This window comes from Aspergillus fumigatus, chromosome 4 (genome assembly GCF_000002655.1).
Source record: "Aspergillus fumigatus Af293 chromosome 4, whole genome shotgun sequence".
NCBI lineage: Eukaryota > Fungi > Ascomycota > Eurotiomycetes > Eurotiales > Aspergillaceae > Aspergillus > Aspergillus fumigatus.
The window spans coordinates 3,264,728-3,283,835 of record NC_007197.1 but is presented as its reverse complement, the minus strand read 5'-3'; the positions used below and the strand labels follow the sequence as shown (position 1 = coordinate 3,283,835).

The window sequence follows — 19,108 nt, the reverse complement described above, 5'->3', positions numbered from 1 at the left end:
TGTGTAGCTCCTCTTGCTGAGACATCAACGGGGTTCTAGGTTCGATGAAATCCACCAATCAACGCCTCCGTGATTGTCAGCAATCGAAGATTTGGATCGCCAACTTCGTATCTCCCGCAGCTGGTGGTCTGTGTTATGATAATCCGGGATGTCTAATTGGTGAATGACCAAAGAAGATGACTTTTGCATCGTCTAGGACTGGTTGACTGTGTCACAATGATCGCAGGTTGCATACAGATGTGTACTCCACTCATCTCTAGTGACAGCGTTCTCAATCAACCTTGGAGGTTAGAATATCACAGCCTCTATGATTGGAGAGAATACGGACCAATGCCAGGGCTAGCCTCCGGTCTACTTAAGCTGTGGAGGTCCTCACCAGAGGAGGTAGCATTACAATTGCGATGGAATCAGGACTGTCAGGAACGATGGCAGAATGCCGATGGTTTTGTTGGTAGTCCGTCACAACAGTTAATCTGACAATAAGGTATTATTTCCAAAATTAAACGTCCCTAAACATTTGAAGCAGTTCAATATCATCGATAACGAAGCATAATCATTGTCCAACCAGTCGACCTTCTATGTCGGTCAACCTACAGAGCCAGGGCAATACCAAGGACACCGGCAGCACCCACAATGCTAGCCGCAATGGCACCAGTGGCAGCAGGAGCAGCAGCAGCTCCTTGTGAGCTGGAGCTCGACGCAGGGCCCTGAGAATCAGATCCCTTGGATCCGGACCCAGAGCCCGAGTTGCCGGTGGCCGTTGCTGCGGCGCCAGTCATAGAAGCATAGTTGGTCGAGATCCACTGTTTGACACTGTTAGGCAGGTCGTTGTACCAGGAAGGGTAGTGGCCATGTTGGATGTCGTTGATCAGAGATGAGCGAGCGCTGGGGTTGGCCAGCTGAGACATATATGAGGAAGGGACAGCAGTGATGAGCACAGACGCAATGGACGGAGGAGGCATGCCGTCGTAGGTGAAGGCAGCGGTTGGCATGGAGAAGGAAGGGAGACCTTCCAGGTCAGTCGGGACGCCGCCTAGCTTGGTGTTTGTAGGAACGTTGTCAGCGGCGGTATTAGTTGGGATACCGCCAAAATCGGTGTTGGTCAGGTATTGCTTGTAGTCGGTGTTGGTCAAGTATTGGTTGTAGTCAATGTTGGTCAAGAATTTGTCCCAGTTGCTGGTGTCAGCCCTGTAGCCACAAGATCGGTTAGTATCGTTCAGCTTGCTTGCCTTCTGGGGATATACTGACAAGCTGTTCAGCTCGTTCATGAGGCTCGAGTAGTAGTCATACTGTCTCTTGCCAACATCTTATGGAGAAGCTGCGGGAGCAGCTTCGGGAGCGGCTTCAGGAGCAGCCTCGGCGGCAGCCTCGGGCCTGGCCTCTGGTGCAGCCAGGGCAGTGGCAGCCAGAAGGAGCAAGGGAAGGGTCTTGTACTGCATGGTTAAAGCCAAAAGGAGTGTCGTGCTGAAGGTAAGTATAGTATGTGATGGATATGTTTTCAACGGATTACAGGATAATGCCCTCTGGAATGACAGTAAGCTTAAATGAAAGAAGTTTGAAGGGAACGTGAAGAGTATTCAAGCTTGCACACGTCGATTCAGCCTCATCTCCTGGGGAGAGGAGACTTTATACCTGCCCATGTCCATTAAAGTGATATTATTATTAGAATTAAACGCGGCTGAAAACGGATTCTCGAGCCCCAGACACCCGAACTGCTGCTTCAGGCCTCTCAGACGAAGGGCTCCCAACGAGGAGCCTATCATCGCGCACTAGGGACGGTCATTGTAGACCTTCGCCTGCCTATCAAGGGGGAAAAAGAGTCCAAGATGGCTCCTACGGAGTCGAACCGATGCCCTGATTGGGAATCGTGGTTGTCAAGCCCTGAATCTATTTGAGAATGAAGCCCTGAAAGTGGGAACGGCAGCAAATGAACGGATAGGGGTCCAGAAAGAACGACTTTCGTGTGGATGATCAGATCCCTAAATGGATCTTGAGGCTCGTATAAACGGGAACTTCAGGACGAGTTGATCGGCATCTCAGATACGATGTTTGCTTGGCAGGACCCTCCCGCGCTAATCACATCTCGAGCAAGAGTAGAATACGAGGCTCCATTTAAGCAAAGTTCAACTTCAATCAAACTCAATCAAACTAGATTCTCAACTTCGGTACACCTGAAAACCCTTCAGCTCCTTCACAGGGTCCTGAATCATATTCGCGAGTTGTCACCAGGCATCAGTCACATCTGGAGAGAAAACTGAAAGGGTCTCGTGGATCAATAGTGAACATCTGCCTGCATTTCTCCTTTCGCTACCTTTGGCTTTTTCTTTTTGTGGCTTGGATGATCCCGCTCATAGTGCTCTCCAACATCCAATGGCTCTCCAAGTCATGGCGGCCTGAGATCAACTGCGTAATATCTCCATTTTTGGAGGACCACATAGCCTTATAACACTTACCAGGGTTCACCTTGAAATGTTTCATCCCTCGATCTGAGTCGTTTCGAATTCTGTCACGTTCCTGCACAGAGGTAAGATTTGATGTTCCTCTCACTACCGCTTACCGACCAATCATATCGTCCAATAGCCATTCACTGAAATGCATATAAACCATTCTAATGTCTACTCAAGTGCCTTCGGGCATTTGGTCAATTTGAAACGATACAGAGAAGATTAGCATGGCCCCTGCACTAAGGATGACACGCTCAATCAAAGAGAAGCTACCAGTTTTTTTTTTACACACCTACAGACCTCATTTGGAGGTTCGAGTGTCAGCCAGGTTGATGAGCATCGTAAGTGCGGTCGTTCGAAACGGACTGCCATCGCACTTTCTTTTTGCACTGTATCAACTTCACAAGTCTACCTACAAGGCTGTAACACAACGCCACACTTGTGCAGAAACCATGAGAATCATTTTACAACACAGGAATAACTCGTCTATAATATGCATCCTGATTCAGAAACTATAAATACACGAATATGAGATTTCTGATTTACTCTGCAGTTTCAACTTTGAGCATATGCCCTAAGCACCACCCTCCCTCTTCGCATATTCCTCTTCCATACGCTGCTCATACATCCTATCGGCCTCCTCCTTGCTCATTGCCCGATCACTCTCCGCGTTCTGCATGACATCCGAATTCAGGGCGGTCGAATACTCTGGCGATGTGACGGTGCCGCCGGTGCCTGTACCAAAAACTCGTCCACTGGCGTTGCCTTCTCTTGTGGATAGGGCGTCTAATGATGCATACCCGGCGGAGCCAGTAGGTCGAGTTCCAGTCGATGGCTCCTTGCCTTCATTAGACGGGGGGTTTAGGTGAGGCATCTTTGATTTGCGGAGATTGCTTCTAGGTAGTCCGTATGGATAGACACAATCAAGAGGAAGGGTAGTGGTTCAGACGATTGAACCAGGCGAGTGATGTAAACCCAAATAGCCTTTAGTGGCAGCCTGCGATCTGTTTATGTAGTCTGAGGTGGATAGAGTGAGTGACAGCTGTGGCGACAACGTCACTCCTGTACGCTGCTGTGGGTGTGTTCTATTACTCGCCACCGCCGTGGCGCAGAATTGTTCTAACACGAAAAGCTGCGAGGCCAGATATTCACCCACACAAAATAGAATCCTACATAAAAGACTACTTCGAAGCGAAATGAGCACTTCAAAATAGCGCTTTTAGTTATTCTATTATATCCAGTATGGATATGTACACGCAACTGAGAATAAGCTCGTGCTGGGCAAACCACTTCCTCCTTAAGACTCGTGCATAGCCTAAAACTACCTACATTACGCGACTGCGTGCCCGCTGAACAACGCATACCAGACCTCTTCTCCACCCTCGAGCCACTGGCCCAAGACCTGATGAAAAGGAAAGTATGATATCCACAAGGTGGAAAGTGCCAAAGAATACGCCTGTCAATGACCCGAAGGCCGTTGAACGGATTGTTCCGCCGCGCTGTGCAATGCAGGGACCAATCCGTGGTGGACCGCCTTCTTGATCGCAGCCACCCAAACAAGGTAAGTATGAAGAAAAGAAAGAAGAAAAAGAAATAAAAGGGATGGGGGGTCGAGGAGATTTATATATGTTCTGATGGGGAATCCAAATGCCGCTAGCAGCAAGCGAGGCCCTTTGGGAGCTCTCTGATTCGCCACTAATTTGATGGGGCTGAGCCGTGGTCAATCGACCGACATGGAACAATCACGTGTTATGCTCGACAACATTCTTACATTTACTATTGCCGTATCAGGACTCCATTTGGGCAAGTATTGGGAAAGGTTCACTGCGACATAGCACATAGATGACCCGGAAATATTAAGCGGTCCATGCATTAGAGACGGCACTTGGGCGCTCATAGCTGCCCTGTATAATATATGCACAGGCATGAGTAGAAAAGCCGAATAACTACAGGATAGGCGACATGCTTCGACGTACGGCTATCAAAGCCATAGTATGGCTGCCTCAATATTCATGCAGGCATTCCGTTATTTTAGTAGTACCAGTATTCTCCTACTCCGCACTCAAAGCGAGGCATGCGTCGACGGCTAGACCAACCCTGCAGTAACAGCGTCAGCAATGCTTCTCTGCATTATATCATAGAAAAACTGACCTTCCTTCTTTCATCTTGACCACATCGTCAATGACGTCGCGATCAAGATTTGGGAACATGTTCGACAGTGTCTCTACCACGTTATTGTGTTCAGCCCGCTGAATCGTTCGTGCCTCCGCATCCTCGGCGCTAGCTTGACGTGCAGCAGCATCTTGCGCATCCAATACCCTGGCCAACTGCGGCTGTGCCGCATTACGGGGCTCCTCACTATTGCTACGGGGCGGCTGATATAAATTAGGGGACAGTCGCGATGGTGCCCCCGGCTGTGGGGTGCCGGCAGGCTGTATGGGCCGCTCCTGTGGCGAATCTGGCTCGTCCAAAAAGATCCTTCCGATTGTTGATAATGGTTTCTGGATAGTCCGCAATAGTCCTGCTACTGGCGCGCTGTCCTCGTCACTCGTCTGCGGTGCCTCTCTCCGCACCGCAGGTCTTTGTGTATCGGTTGAAACCCGCGATGGAGCTTGAGAGCTTTCCGCCGTAGGACGCTCTTCCCTCTTTGGCTCGAAGGACTCGAACTCGCGATTCTGCTCGGCAATAGCAGACACGGCGGCCTCGACGTTACGCTCAAACTCTTCGTCACTCACTGTCAGGCTGGTCCGATCCAGGGTCTCGATAAATTGGATAGCACCGGACTGTTTATGGAATCAGTCACGTTGCATGCATTATCAGCAAATAATGTTGATTGACATACCAATGAAGATAGGTAGTACCCCGCCTCTCCTCCTAACTTATCTTGATTTCGGAAGCGAAGAATGTACTGGATATTGGAAACCAGATGATCAGGGCGAGCTTGTAGCACGACGTAGATTAAAAGAGGTACAAATGAATCCGCTGATGTATCAGCTTGTTTTGAGTTTTTGAGCAACCCTGCAGGAGACATCAGCGTCAGTGGTGCACCTTACATGCTCAGGGATTACTCATTCTACTGCTCACCGAAGATAACTTTGCAACAATTCAATATGCAAATCACCTTATCGCGTGGTGCACGGTAGCCATTGATCTTCAGAAGCTCTTCGTTCAGTGTCAGAAAAAGTCCCAGCATAAACGGACATCGAGACCTACCCTGCTGCGCCAGGTTCAGAAACCGACGTCCGTGAGCGCCCACAGGCGGTATGTCAAGATGCTGCTCTTTCACCCAACCGTAAATCCGCATCTTTTGCGCCAATACATCATCACGTTCGACGTCTTCCTGGTGCTGGCCACGCCTCCATGGCCCATGAAGTCGTTCCATTTCTCTTCGTCTGCTTCTGCTTGCACTTCTTGGGATTGAGGGAGGAGCCGGTATAGCAGGGGAGAAGGTCTGTGAATACAGTCGATTCATGACTAGCTTCTCCATACCCTCTTTCGCGTTATCAAATTCGCTGTCGGAAACATCCCTCCAAACCTCGCACATGGCCATCTTATGGGTAATAAAGGTCAAGAAGTCACTAATGATCTTCACTTGCTCATGTACCATCCACTGTCTTTTGCCAAACTCATGAAGGAATGAGCGGAGAAACTTGGCCACAGGATCTGCAGTGCGGTGCCTGAGCTGCTCCAGAAAACGATGGAAATCGAACGGCTGATCGGGCTCAGGTTCTGGCGGAGGCGGAGGAACAGTTGACGTAGAAGATCGTCGAGTTAGTGCTGGATAATCTTCGTAAGCTCTTTGAGCGCTCTTCGAAATAGGAACCGGTGGCTTATCGTCAGCCGAAGATTGTGCACTTGCATTCGCCTGTGCTGCCTGAGTGCCACCCTCTGCTGACTTTGAAAGACTTGAATGACGCGGCGGGAAGTGACCCTGGCCTCCAAGGAATTGCTCAGCCAGCTCCAAACGAGGAGACATCAACTGCTCCTGGCTGCCCCTGCGTTCAGGGTCCTGAAACTGACCCATGATGCTCTGAATCTCGGATTCAGAGTCATCCTCTCGAGTACCATCCATGCTAGCATCCCGTTTATCTTCCGCCTGTCCGGGACTTGGTACATCCGGTAGCTCTTTCTCGCTCAATTCAGAAGTCGCATTCACTGATGTCTGCAGCGGCGGTGCAAGCTGGGATTTCGTACTAAGATAAGATTCATCTTTTTCTGGGGGAGGCGGCGGCACATCGCTGTCTTCTAACGAGCCGGTTTCTGTTATTTTCGTCGAGACCGACAATCCTTTCACACGCGCTGACAACGTCCCCTGGGGTTCGGATGTAGATTTTGAGCAAGCTGGAGCGACTTTCTCCGATGTTATGTTTGGCGACTCAAACGTAGAAGTTGGAGCTTCATCTTGAGGAATCTCCTTCCTCTTACCTAACTCATCGCCCTGACGTGGAGCCTCATGTGTTGCTGAGGGGTCATTATGCGCCGACACCGATGATACGGTCCCTGACGATGTCGCTTGCTGTTGAATCGATTTTAACTGATCGTCATGAATATCCCACTGAGAATCCGGTCGTCCATCCGGAGCCGGGGTCGCGGAAATCGCTTGTTCAGACATAAGCAATCTGCATGCACGCCAACGATCAATGGAGAAGCTCGGTCACTTGGTGGGGAAAGAGGGAGATTTAGACAAGGTAACGGATCATTATGAGGAATATCCAGCACACAGCGGTCGAGATTAAACGCAGCAGAAAAAAACCATTTAAACAACAATAGGATATTTCAAAGAAGCCAATGTCTATTTAACTTAGGACTAGGCCTCGAGCAACGTTGATCGGACCCATGTTAGGCAGCGTGGAGTATTTGGTTATTCCGTCACGAAGGTATGTGGATCATCGTTGTCCCGAGATCCGGCCACCGACCAAACCATAACACCGAGGTTGATTGACTTGCTTCAATCTATCTTCTTTTGCCTCCAAGTCGCCGGAACCAGGATTTTTGCCCTAGCGTATTTGCAGCCACTGTGCTGCAATGTGCGGCATTTATTTCTCTTTGAGCACCAATGGGTCAGTGCTCCCAAATGAGGAGACTTGCAGTCTACTGCGCAACCGGGGACCCGACAGCTACCAAGTTCATACAAGAAAACAGGAATTGTATGTGAGTCGTACGGACCAGTCAAGGGTCACTGCTACTCTCACATTCATCTCCACGGTGCTTTCATTGAGAGGAGATCATGTCCATGCTCAACCACTCGTGGATTCGTCTACGCAATCCGTGCTGTGCTGGAATGGCGAGGCCTGGAAGATAGCTGGCGAACCGATCCAAGACAATGATACTGAGTCCATTTTTCAGTCGTTACTGCGTGCTAGCCATTCATCGTTGGACGCTGTTGATCGTGGATATCCCCTACAGAAAGTATTGAGTGTCATAAGTAACATTTCAGGTCCCTTTTCCTTTGTTTTCTATGATGCAGTGAACTCAAGGCTATATTTCAGTAGGGACTGCCTTGGACGACGGTCCTTGTTGCGGGGTCTAGATGACTCTGGAAATCTGAGAATTTGCAGTGTCTGCGATAGTTCATCCTCGTCACATTTTGAGGAAGTTGACACAAATGGAGTGCATTGTATCGACTTTGAACAAGTCGTACTGCAGAATGCTCTTGCATCAGGTGCCGTCAAATTCAATCCTGACGCCATCCAAACTCTTCGCTGGGAGCCCAAAGATGCAAATGCCTGCTGCCTGGTATACACGCTTTCTCCTCCTCGATTAACGCAATCGCTGACAGGACGGACAGAAAAGTCCAATACCACACATGAACAAATCTCTCCCGAATGGAACGCCCCCGTCATTGACAGTCGACTCTTGCGCCGTCCAAGAGCTTGAGCGGAGGCTTCGTCAATCGTTACACTTGAGAATTCAGAAGGTGCCCGAACCACCATCCATTACCACAAGTGATGTGAAAGTCGCCGTTCTGTTCTCTGGTGGCCTTGATTGTACTCTACTTGCCAGAGTGTCCCATGACATACTTCCCAAAAATGAGTCAATTGATCTTCTCAACGTTGCTTTCGAGAACCCGCGAGTCGCTGCCGCAGCTGCCGGCAAGGAAGGCGCCACATTGTCAGTCTACGAAAGCTGTCCGGATCGCATTACGGGTCGCGCGGCATTCGCAGAACTTCAGAGAGTCTGTCCAGAGCGCAACTGGCGCTTCGTCGCGATAGATATACCTTACACTGAGACTGTCGCACACCGTGATATGGTGAAACGCTTGATGAGGCCTCACAATACAGAGATGGACCTCTCTATCGCGTGCGCGTTGTACTTTGCTTCTCGCGCGCGAGGAATGGCCGTAAATAGTCAAGATTCCTCGTCCGAACCGACTCAGTACACCAGCCCAGCGAGAGTACTTCTCTCCGGCTTGGGAGCAGATGAACTGTTCGCAGGCTATGCTCGACACGGAGTAGCGTTCGCCCGCGATGGTTTCAGAGGTCTCATTGACGAGATTCATCTGGACGTCAGTCGTCTCGGCAAGCGGAATCTCGGTCGCGATGATCGGATCCTTTCAAACTGGGGCCGCGAGGCGCGATACCCGTTCTTAGATGAAGACTTCGTCTCTTACGTGCTCGAAGCTCCGGTATGGGAGAAATGTGGCTTCGGCGTCCCAGACCCCCCAGAAACCACCGGTGTGGATTATACCGGCATCGACCCAGAGAAGAGAGCGCTGCGCCTCCTGGCCATCAAGCTGGGCATGACTACTGTCGCTCGGGAGAAGAAACGAGCAATCCAGTTCGGCTCGAGGACAGCGAAGATGGAAAAGGGTAGAACCAAAGGAACCGATGCACTGAGCTGAATACAACAGTCCTCCCCCCGACCGCAGCATTTCCCAACCACCTGTAATCCCTGCGCATGACATGGCCAGCTGTGATGACAAAACTCTGATCAGATACTTCCGAGACCGGCCTCTCCTTTCCTTTCTCTCACCCTCTCATTGCCCATCATCCCCTTGTCGTGCAATCTACCATATAGAGCAGACACTCCCTCTCTACCGCTCGTTTCATCGCAAGCCACTCATTCCGAGATAAGTCCTGCCACTGTGGGCTGGAGCGTATATCGGTTGGGCGTGTTTATGAGAAACGAGATTGGAAGACCAGGCATTGGTGTCATTGTGTTCCTTGTGGTATGTCAGGGTATGGATAATGCGGCGATGGCAGGTTTCTGAGAATCAAGAGGCTGAGTCGATGACGGTTAAAAAGGCAAGTCTGAGCTGAGTCGAGAAGGATTAATCATGATGATCCACCTTACCGTAATTCAAGAAGATCTCTGTAATTCGCGGGCATTAAGTTGAGCCACTTCGGCATTGATACGCTTCACGACGTACTGTTGGCGAAAATGCTCGCATTCTAAAGATAGTCACCTGCTACGAGCGGGATAGAGCTACGCTGAAAAAAGTAGAGAGCGACAGAGTTGAATTCAACCTGATATAAAGACAGTCTCTGGTTAAAACGCAGGACATGTCGAAACAGAAAGCCGCGTCGGCAAAACTCGCATCCATGGCATTGAGCGACTGACAGGGCAATAGCAAGGCAAAGTATTAACTGGCCACGAGTCAATCCTGGTTGACAGGAGACATCAGAACCGACCATGAAGTAAAAGAAACATAAAATGAATAGAAACAGCACCCTAGAGGACTAGGATGTCCATAAGAAACAAACCAGGCGAAGAGTACCCGAAATGATAGAAATAAGATGGCGTTTCAATTCGCCCACCATTGAAGGCATCAAGTAAAGAAAACTTTTATCCTGCCAGAAGCGTCATTGTCAGGTACCCATCCTGCGGAGACTGACTGGTACTTCTGGCATTCGGTTGACGAGGGGCTCGAGCCCCCGCCACCACAGATCCCATTTTGCATGTCCCATTTTTAGAAGCCAACGAAATGAAAAACAGCAAACAAATAAACAAACAAGACATCACAAGCGCAGCATGTCATCAAGATAACCAATCGATCATCGTTCAACCCCTGTTCTGGGCAAGGGCCTTCCAGTACTGTTCACGCTGCTGAGCTTCTTCCAGAGACTTCTCGAGCTCACGGATGCGTCGCTCCATCTCATCCTGGCGTTCAAGCTTGCGAGCACGAGATTTACGAGCAGCCTCAGTATTGCGAGCACGCTTCAACGCGACAGGGTCGTTGGGGTCAACCTTGATAGGGGGCAATGGCTTGCGTTGACGAGCATTGACACCGGCGACGGTGGAGTGCTTAACACCGGACTTGCTTGGCGCAGGGGAAGGAGCGGGCGAAGCGGACTTGCCAACAGCAGGAGACGGAGGAACAGAGATCTCCTTTGCGGGTATAGTCTCGGGCTGGGACAGAGCGATTGCAGCATCCAAGGCGGCCGAGTCGAAGGCGGTGGAAAAGTCATCTTGAGCAGGGAAGAGTGGACCCCACTCCTCGGAGCCAGGGCCCAGCTCCAGATCGGTGGGGAACATTGGCGAAGTGTCTTGGCTGAAGTAGCCAGGAGACTCAAAGGAAGGAGTGCTGAGGTCAGTGAACGAGGTCGACGGGGGCGCCGACGCATCCATGAACAAGTCCTTGGGCGAGATGGTGCCCGAAGGGGCACCTGCCACAGAGTCCTTGACGGCCATGAGGCCAGTGGGGATCTGATTGGGAGAAAGCATGGTGGGTTCAGTGCTCAATTCGAAATCATCCCCAAAGTCATTCGAGGGGAGACCGAAGAAGTCAGGCATATCTGCTGCGGAATTAGACCAAGTTGAAGCGGACATAATTTCTATCAGCTCACCTTGAGCGATGTTGGGGGTCGACATGATGCGGCGGTGATACAACTGTTGTAATTGCTGTAGCTGTTTTTGAGTGAATTGAGTTCCGTTGGCTGCTGAAAACAATGGAACAGGGGGACGATTGGGATTTGGTGAATTCGAAGGCGCAGACGCGGCGTGGACACGGTGAAAATGCGTCCGGCTGGAGGGACTAGACCGAAGAGATGAGGACAGAGGATACCCGGTAGACTGTGAGTGAAGCCTGGTCGCACGAGGAACCTGGCCAGGTGAACCCGAAAGTTTCTGTTGCTGAAGTTGCTGATACAGACTGAGCGAGTGCCGTCTGGGCTGCTGGTACTGAGGCCGGACCAGGAAAGGATGGTATGAAACAGATCTAGGGGCTGTACTCGGAAGTACTGGCGCACGCGAGTCTCTCAAACGAGGCTGCGGACACGGGGCGGGATAGAGCACGAAGTCCTCCTGCGGGGAACTGTTGTTGTCGTTGTTGGAATTCGAATTCAGATTCTGAGCCGAAGGCTGCTGGGGCGGGGGCGTGGGGAGCCATGTTTGCTGATGGTTATCCGTGGTGAACGACGTGACGTCGAACGGGAGAATGTTGTTCAAAGAAGAACTTGAGCTACGCGAAGCGATGCTTAAGTTCAGAGGTCCTGGGACAGGAGACTCTGAAGAAGGTTGAGAGGAGATGGTGGAAAGTGACGAAGACCGTAAAGGATCTATGGTGTCTGTCTCACGAGAGAAAGACGAGCTCGTTCGGGGGGAGGAGCTTAGAAGGCAGCCATTTTGCAATGGATACTGAGACTGATATTCCTGATAATTGTGTGGGTGTATGGTGAAGATGTTAAAAAAATATAGGTGAGGATGGTTTCAGAGGAAGAAAAGTTGGAGTAGAAAAGGAAAAGGGAAAAGAAAAGCGCCAGGCAGCGACGGGAAATCAGGCACTTCTTAAAACCCCTCGAGTGTGCTAGTTTAACCTGTCTGTGTGCGCCGTGCGTTTGCGCCGGCAGCCAATGGCGGCGCACCAGTGTCCCACTTCGTGCACTAACCGTGTCGGGATAGCACTCCTGAACGCAGTCAGCAGGTGTGAGTCATAGGACCATGTGCCGCGATGATTGGTCCGTCTCGCCCGCGGAACCGCGCCCCCAGAGAGGCATTCCTGTGCAGATAGGGACAGTACTTTTCTGGTAGGTACCTGTCGAGCACGGTGCAGCATCAAGACGCATTCAATCGACAATAACTATTCGACTATTCGGATCCTCGAACAGATATCTACCTTAGCGTACGTACGAAGAGAATCAGTGTCATTGAAATCCATCATTGATAATTGGCGGTCCCGGAATGATGCCTCAAAGATCTGGATTCCCTTATAGTTTCGGAGCGCCATTCCCTACTCCGCCGCGTACTCGGTACCAGGAAAGGAGGAACTCTTCACGACCCATTGACCAATAACACGGCGCAACATCGCATCCAGAATCCAGGCATCAATTCCACAACAGCACTAAGAAAGCCGGTTTCATCACAGCCTCCTTGGACTGTCTCATTGATATTACATTGCGTGAATCCACGCAAGCCAGCAGCTTCGTGTCCGTCATGTAAAGCCAATTTCATCTTAGCCACGGACCCAGACCTATCTACTCCACACTCCAGACGGCATATGCAGTCCAAGTCACAAGGGACGGGGGCTGAGTGCTCATGCCTGGCAGCCTGGTGGCCTGGGAGCCTCATGTCTCAGCACGCCATCGCCAGATAAACCAATGAGAGCATTCCATAATAAAAAGGATTAATAAGGGAGCTGAGGGGGAAAGGACCAGAGAAGCAAAGAGAGGGGGAAAAAAAAAAAGAAAAAAAAAAAAGAAGGAACCGGAAAACCAGGGATCGGGCGGGTTATTCCACTCTTATCACTTTCCTTTTTCTCTCCCCGCCCATTGCCTATTCGGGTGTTGGTGTCATCGAAGGGCGTGAACTTCGTTTTACTATCTCCGAAGTCCAAACTCTATCAGCTCGCACAATCTTTGTTGAAAGTAATAATCTTCCAGGCATTCGCAAAGGACAAGTGGCTTCACAGACAGTCTGAACAAGGGCAGTTGCCGGCACCTTTATGTATACTCCTAACAACTTATTACCTTTGACAAAGTACAATATGTATCCCTGATCTGTACTTCGTAACGGCCAACAAGCTCATACTATGTTTGGCCCTTTCATCAAGGAGGGTCGGATTCTCACTAAGCGAAGGCTGCGATGCCAAACAGTCTTGAATAACCCTCGGGTTAATCGCGTCCAATGTCCACATTTTGCGCCTGGCGGAAATCCACTTCTGCAGACCACAGCCCATGCGCGAACAGACCTCCGGATCCTCCCTACCGGGAATCGCCGTAGATGTCGGCAACACTCGCCAACATTTTGTTCCGCTTGACTGTTTTCGATGTCACCTGGCTTTGTAGACAGCAGGGTGTATGAATCCGCTATAGGTTAATTGTCAATAGAAGGCGCTGTTCCAGTGATGTCATTTCCATGGCACATGGTCAGAAGACTTAATCGAAACTACTCCGTACCTCCGTACAATTGAGTTTGAACCCTCACGCCTCGACTCCTTGAAAAAGGATGGAATATTCTCTACGCCATCTATGGCGCCTTGGCCCATAATTGACCCATAGATAGAAAAAACTTAGGTCTGCCTGCCATGACGTTTGGGAGCAAGGTTCGGGGCATCTTGGATCCATATGCTGCTTGTCACATACAGATTCGGAATGGATTCATAAGGCCTAAAGTCTACAAAACCTGCCAAGCTCAGACAAACGCATTAACGATTCTATTAAATATTACTATGATGCGGTGCGCAAGTATACATGGCGTACACGCTCCAAGCAAACAGTCAACAATCAGGCTCGATTTGAGTTGAAGCCACCAAATCCAGTCCTCCCCTTCGGGTATCAACACAGAATATCCAACTAATGATCGTAGATCAACCAACAACATCAAAGCAAGACAGCAAGTGGTATCAATCTAGTTGCACGGCGCAAAACATGAACACACGCAAGCCTCGGCTAGAGAAAACCTGCGCGAATGGATATCATTAAGGGACGAAATGCACCAGTGGCGTCGATGGAGTGAGAAATGACCGCCAAAGCAGCATGTGGGTATCATTGACATTCCTTGCACCAAAATCCTCGTTAGACTTGGTGAAGAAGTGCCTGCGGAAACGATATAGAGCGATTCGAAGACAGCAAAAAATTAATGGCAGACCGGATCCAGATCGACATATACGGGGATTTTTTTTTGAATATTTTCTCATAGTTTTTTCTCTCAACACTTTTTGGTTTTCGTTTTCCGTCATGGTAATGATTCAACAGCATGCAGAGGCGTTGGGAGACGTATAACGTTGATCCCACCATTTCTCAAACTCGACGGCACGCCTCTGAGGATGAGCACTTCATGCTGCAGCCTGGACGGGAGTCGTGGTAGCAGCGACAGTCGCAGGCTTGGCCTCCTCGGTGGCGGGAGCTTCAGCGGGCTTGCTGGCATCCTCAGCGGGAGCAGCCTCGGCGGAAGTCTCCTGAGCGGTGGGCTCGGCCTTGTCCTCCTCCTTGGCAGCGGCTTCCTTGTTGTCGAGCTTCACGGCCTTGCTGGGCTTGCGGAAAAGACCGCCGAGCTTGTTGCCCTTGGCCTTGGCATCGCCGTCGGTGCCCTCATTGTCAGAGTCGCCCTTCTTCTTACCGAAGTTACCGAAGAAAGAGGTGCGGCGCTTGTCCTTGCCGGCAGGAGTCTCGGCAGCGGGGGACTGAGCGGCAGCCTCCTTGGGGGCCTCGGCCTCAGTGGCAGAGGCGGCGGTCACGTTCTCAGGCTCAATGGGCTTCACGGCAGCCTCCTCGACGGGGTTCTCGAGCTGGGGAGCAGTGCTGGAGACAGCGGAAGTCTCAGCATGAGCCGCAGCCTCCTTCTCAGACTTCTCGTGGGAGGGGCCGGTAACTTTCTGGAAGAAGTTACCGAACAGAGAGGTACGCTTGGACTTAGGAGCAGGGCTCTCGGCCTTCTTCTCCTCCTTCTTTGCCTCGGTCTCCTCCTTCTTCTCCTCGGCAGAGGCAGGAGCGGCAGCTTAATGACAATCAGCTTTTTGGCTCCGAGCCAGATTCTGAATATTGATGAAACTCACCCTCAGTAGCTTCAGCAGTAGCGGAGGTCGCGGCGACAGGTTCAGCGGCGGCTTCGACGGGCTTGGCGTCCTCGGTCTTCTCTTCCTTCTTCTCCTCAGTCTCCTCCTTCTTACCGAGGAAGGAGCCGAAGATGCTGGCCCTCTTGCGAGACTGAGATCGGCTCTTGGCCTTATCCTTAACCTCGGTGGTTTCCTTAGAATCCTTGGTTTCCTCAACAGGAGCAGCCTCTTCCTTCTTGGCCTCCTCCTTGGCCTCAACGGGCTTCTTGACGGGCTCAGCAACAGCAGGCTTGGCTGCAAGAAAATTAGAATTGATCCGTCTTTGGCATCTGATTGGAAGATCACTTACTCAGCTTCTCGAGCTCAGCCTTGTAGCCCTCGCTGGCAACGATGGTCTCCTTTTCAGCCTTGGCCTCAGCGGCCTTGGCTTCCAGAGCAACAAACCAGCTGTCACGCTCAGCAGCGTTAGCAGCCTGGAAAGTATGCTTCTGGCCGTTAACCTTGAAGATGAATTCGTTGGCGCCCTCCTTGGCAAGGTCGGAGATATCGGCCTAAGGCATATTAGTGTGAATAACAACCTTAAGTCTCAACAAATGCGGAAAAAAGAACAAAAAAAATGCTTACCAAGTTGAAGATACCAGCAGGGGTAGTCTTGTCCTCGGCGCGCTTGGTCAGGAACAGGAGACCCTTGCCGGTCTGGGTAGCCCAAGCGACAATGGGGTTGGCGACAGCAGGCTTCTCGTTCTGCTGGAAGACGGACAGCTGCTTGGCCTCGACGGGATCGTTGCTGAAGTAGAAAAATCGCTTGGAGAAACGCAGACCCCTAATCACCAAAAAAAAAAAAAAGAACTAGTCAGCATTGCTCTATGCCGTGTCAAGGTTCGCAAGTAACGCTTACTTCACCAGACCGGGACCCTTGTGTCCAAGCACACCTTCAGTCGCAGGAGTGATTTCCTCCTTGGCCTCCTCCTTGGGCTGCTCGGCAGTTGCTTCGGTCGTCTCAGCCGCAGCAGGAGTGGCCTCACCGTTCTCAACGGGAGTTTCCTTGGGAGCCTCAGCAGCGGGAGCCTCAGTTGCAGCGGCCTCCGTGGCAGCAGGAGCTTCAACAGGCTCGGCGGTTGGGACGGCCACGGGGGTCTCCTCAACAGGCTTCTGGACTTCGGACATGGCGATGATGGTTGATTAAGAAGTTATTATGGTAGAGAATTTGATTAAGTAGCCGTTAGAGAAGCTGAAAGCGCTTCGGGTATCAAGGGCGAGTATGGGTATCTCAAGGGGGGTATCTCAACAGAAAGGAAACAGGAGCTCTCTCAGCACAAGGCAAAGAATAGCTCGGGTATCACAAGGGAAGAATGGGTAGAAAGGTTCGTGGGAAACGAACAAAAGCGTGATAGCTTAGTTATCAGGAATGGAATGGAGAGGAGAAGAAGAGAAGAAACAAAAGAGAGGGAGAGGAAAGGAGAAAAAAAAAGGAAGAGAGAAAGAAAAAGAAGGAGAAGGGGGTAAAGGAGGGGGGTGAGTGGATGCAGCCTTGGTTGATGGGTGCATCAGCCCAGAAGGGCAATGAGCTGCAGGGCAGTCCTCCTCACTATGGCCTGACTAGGTCTAGCCAGAGAAGAAAGCCGATAATGATAGACATGGTGTATTGGTTAATTTTTGGTTACGATGGTACAAAGGAGTCCCTTTTGGTGAAATTTTTCATATTTGCCTTGGGATTGGGAGCAGTTGATACCTGAATACTTTGGTACACCTCGGGGGTGGCTCCATCTGCTCGTATACCATTCTCTAGTTGGGCCCATCAGAGCTCCAGATGCGATGCTCAGGAGTGAAAATCTCTTGATAGTTATCAAAGATGGATGGTCTTAATCCTTAACAAGGGACCCGTGACTGGGTTGTTTAACCTTTCTGGAAGCTTTATTGTTATGTTTTGGATGCGCTGCAGGTGCACAAGACTTTTGAGCAACCCAAGGGCAATCCATCATTAAACATCATTTGGCTAGAGTACCCCGTCCTTGTGAAAATTCTTCTTGGTTATCTTTTCAACTATCTTCCTCCTTTTTGGCTCCATAATCCTCTGTTAGTAAAGTAGTAAAGCCAAAAAAGGAGGATTAATGAAACAGTGGTGTACTGAGATGCCAAGGACCACACTATGACAGCTAGTCCTTCAGACTAATTACTAAGGTCGCTTTCCGACTACGTATGTGGATAGATAGCTTCGTGATCAACTCAAGGAAAACTCAAGGAGCTCCCCTACCTGTCGTGCAGATAGATAGGTCGAAATTAAACGGCTCGACGGAGTCACTAGGCCTTGCTTGGGCGGACCCATTCCGAACTAACCCACTAATTGTCCCTAAATTTTTGGGCCGATTCCAACTTAATTTTGGTCGGTTTTAGTGTCATTTAGCGGTGTTCTGCGAATTATGGTGATGGTGATGATGATGATGCAAAAATCCTTCGGCCTGCGACCGGGGGGGGGGGTGTGAGTACATGGCTCATAGGTACCGTACCAATGGTGTTGGAGCCCCAAGAAGCAATGTCGATGACATCGAGAACAAGTCTTTTGAGTGGCAGATTGATGTGATCAACAATCATGTCACCTGGCCCGTCATCCGTCGCTCATCTGTTTGTGGGACGCCAGCCACCGCTGGATCCTTTTGATCCATGGGTCTTCAGATCGTCCTTAGTATTGAGAGACGCTAACTACATGATCATATGGTCTGGTAGCACGAAGTGATGGCTCTGGCAACATCTATGACCATGAAGACATCGTCACAAAGGTATAGATAGAGAGGTAAACAGACATGAATAACAGTCTCCTACTTCGTACTCCGTGCTCTATATGGAACACTTCATTTGATCCAAATCCTTACGGCAAAGAGCAAGCCAACTACCAAAAGTAGCACCCCCCTGACAGGCTGACACACCACACCCACCGACTTTCACCTTGCCCTTGCGGGATCCACCTCAAAACGCTCTACATTTTCGCCAGGGAACCTGCAACTTTGCATTATTTCCGACTCAAGGAGGCGATTGGAATTGAAACCCGTCGCCACCTTGGATTCTGACTCTACAAATCAGAAGTAGCGTCCTTGGTGTGCCGTCGCACCGCGCATTTTGGAACATTCTAGTTATCTGCGCCGCTTCAACTTTCCAATCATTATCTATCTAGCCTACCTGGAGAGGTGCGAGAGGTGAAAATACTCTGTAGGTTGTTGAGTTGAGTTGAGGGAGAGTCCACGCGACTGCAGCCCCGTGACTCCGGCTGCGACCAACCACAACGCGTTGACACCCTCCATGATCTGTCCCATGTCGCGTATGGATGCACATGCTTTTCCATTTATTGTCTAGGTACCTACCTTCAGCAATTGAAAACGTGCCTGTCATAAATACCAATGAGAGTCCAACGTGCTGAAGGACATAACCTCCGTCGCTTTTGTATGGAAAATAAAGGGGGAGTGGATCAGGAACCTGTAAAGCGAAAACGAAAAATTTCAATTGCCCTAGCTCCAGGTCAACCGAGTATACAGAGTACACAGAGAACACAGTGCACAGTAAAGCAACTGCCCGAAGCAGGAAATTTAGTTGACTTCCAATACCGACCTTAGTCTTAGGTACTGTTGGATAGTCTGTGTAAGGCAAAAAAAGAGCCCCACTGCGTAACCCGCTCTCGCTCAAGTCGTAAGTAGGCAACCTATCACATTCCAGGTCGCATCCCGTCGCTTGAAGGTAGGCA

The 19,108-nt window shown here is 50.4% G+C and overlaps 6 protein-coding genes and 2 non-coding genes across 8 annotated transcripts; 2 read left to right on the top strand and 6 right to left on the bottom strand.

Annotated features, from left to right (window-relative positions):
• Positions 1-18: 18 nt before the first annotated feature.
• On the bottom strand, positions 19-2,506 carry AFUA_4G12510 (uncharacterized protein). The gene is made up of 3 exons (XM_746486.3): positions 1,323-2,506; positions 1,249-1,289; positions 19-1,188 (listed from the first exon to the last, which is right to left on the bottom strand). Exons 1-3 carry the CDS (start codon positions 1,437-1,439, stop codon positions 591-593), a joined length of 756 nt encoding a protein of 251 aa, XP_751579.2. The 5' UTR covers positions 1,440-2,506; the 3' UTR covers positions 19-590.
• A 119-nt stretch (positions 2,507-2,625) lies between these two features.
• Positions 2,626-2,725, top strand: AFUA_4G12505. The gene has a single exon (XR_013344514.1). It is a non-coding gene; the product is annotated as an uncharacterized ncRNA (small nuclear RNA).
• AFUA_4G12500 (uncharacterized protein) lies at positions 2,717-3,624 on the bottom strand. Its single transcript, XM_077804657.1, has one exon. The coding sequence runs from the start codon at positions 3,316-3,318 to the stop codon at positions 3,019-3,021; it is 300 nt and encodes a 99-aa protein (XP_077659907.1). The 5' UTR covers positions 3,319-3,624; the 3' UTR covers positions 2,717-3,018.
• A 243-nt stretch (positions 3,625-3,867) lies between these two features.
• Positions 3,868-4,013, bottom strand: U1-2. Its single transcript, XR_013344541.1, has one exon. It is a non-coding gene; the product is annotated as an uncharacterized ncRNA (small nuclear RNA).
• Positions 4,014-4,021: 8 nt separating this feature from the next.
• Positions 4,022-7,389, bottom strand: AFUA_4G12490 (guanine nucleotide exchange factor VPS9). The gene is made up of 5 exons (XM_746489.2): positions 5,658-7,389; positions 5,529-5,606; positions 5,287-5,462; positions 4,596-5,227; positions 4,022-4,541 (listed from the first exon to the last, which is right to left on the bottom strand). The coding sequence occupies exons 1-5, from the start codon at positions 7,054-7,056 to the stop codon at positions 4,496-4,498; spliced, it is 2,331 nt and encodes a 776-aa protein (XP_751582.1). The 5' UTR covers positions 7,057-7,389; the 3' UTR covers positions 4,022-4,495.
• Positions 7,390-7,393: 4 nt separating this feature from the next.
• AFUA_4G12480 (asparagine synthetase domain-containing protein) lies at positions 7,394-9,285 on the top strand (the record flags this gene model as incomplete). Its single annotated transcript, XM_746490.2, has 2 exons — positions 7,394-8,180; positions 8,233-9,285. Exons 1-2 carry the CDS (start codon positions 7,470-7,472, stop codon positions 9,283-9,285), a joined length of 1,764 nt encoding a protein of 587 aa, XP_751583.1. The 5' UTR covers positions 7,394-7,469.
• A 1,160-nt stretch (positions 9,286-10,445) lies between these two features.
• cpcA (amino acid starvation-responsive transcription factor GCN4) lies at positions 10,446-11,255 on the bottom strand (the record flags this gene model as incomplete). Its single annotated transcript, XM_746491.1, has 2 exons — positions 10,446-11,179; positions 11,231-11,255. 2 exons carry the CDS (start codon positions 11,253-11,255, stop codon positions 10,446-10,448), a joined length of 759 nt encoding a protein of 252 aa, XP_751584.1.
• Positions 11,256-13,054: 1,799 nt separating this feature from the next.
• Positions 13,055-17,443, bottom strand: AFUA_4G12450 (uncharacterized protein). Its single transcript, XM_746493.2, has 5 exons — positions 16,274-17,443; positions 16,000-16,198; positions 15,725-15,926; positions 15,376-15,669; positions 13,055-15,317 (listed from the first exon to the last, which is right to left on the bottom strand). The coding sequence occupies exons 1-5, from the start codon at positions 16,540-16,542 to the stop codon at positions 14,656-14,658; spliced, it is 1,626 nt and encodes a 541-aa protein (XP_751586.1). The 5' UTR covers positions 16,543-17,443; the 3' UTR covers positions 13,055-14,655.
• Between the last annotated feature and the right edge of the window lie 1,665 nt (positions 17,444-19,108).

What these genes read in the sequence shown, in the direction of transcription:
- AFUA_4G12510 (XM_746486.3), bottom strand. Translation starts at nt 1,439, where the DNA reads ATGCAGTACAAGACCCTTCCCTTGCTCCTTCTGGCTGCCACTGCCCTG. An exon ending in CCGCTCCCGAAGCTGCTCCC is followed by an intron (nt 1,290 to 1,322) that starts GCAGCTTCTCCA and finishes GGCAAGAGACAG; the next exon opens with TATGACTACTACTCGAGCCT. An exon ending in ATGAACGAGCTGAACAGCTT is followed by an intron (nt 1,189 to 1,248) that starts GTCAGTATATCC and finishes TTGTGGCTACAG; the next exon opens with GGCTGACACCAGCAACTGGG.
- AFUA_4G12500 (XM_077804657.1), bottom strand. Translation starts at nt 3,318, where the DNA reads ATGCCTCACCTAAACCCCCCGTCTAATGAAGGCAAGGAGCCATCGACT.
- AFUA_4G12490 (XM_746489.2), bottom strand. Translation starts at nt 7,056, where the DNA reads ATGTCTGAACAAGCGATTTCCGCGACCCCGGCTCCGGATGGACGACCG. An exon ending in TTGTTGCAAAGTTATCTTCG is followed by an intron (nt 5,463 to 5,528) that starts GTGAGCAGTAGA and finishes TGTCTCCTGCAG; the next exon opens with GGTTGCTCAAAAACTCAAAA. An exon ending in GGTACTACCTATCTTCATTG is followed by an intron (nt 5,228 to 5,286) that starts GTATGTCAATCA and finishes TTCCATAAACAG; the next exon opens with TCCGGTGCTATCCAATTTAT.
- AFUA_4G12450 (XM_746493.2), bottom strand. Translation starts at nt 16,542, where the DNA reads ATGTCCGAAGTCCAGAAGCCTGTTGAGGAGACCCCCGTGGCCGTCCCA. An exon ending in GGCTGAGCTCGAGAAGCTGA is followed by an intron (nt 15,670 to 15,724) that starts GTAAGTGATCTT and finishes ATTTTCTTGCAG; the next exon opens with CCAAGCCTGCTGTTGCTGAG. An exon ending in TACTGCTGAAGCTACTGAGG is followed by an intron (nt 15,318 to 15,375) that starts GTGAGTTTCATC and finishes ATTGTCATTAAG; the next exon opens with CTGCCGCTCCTGCCTCTGCC.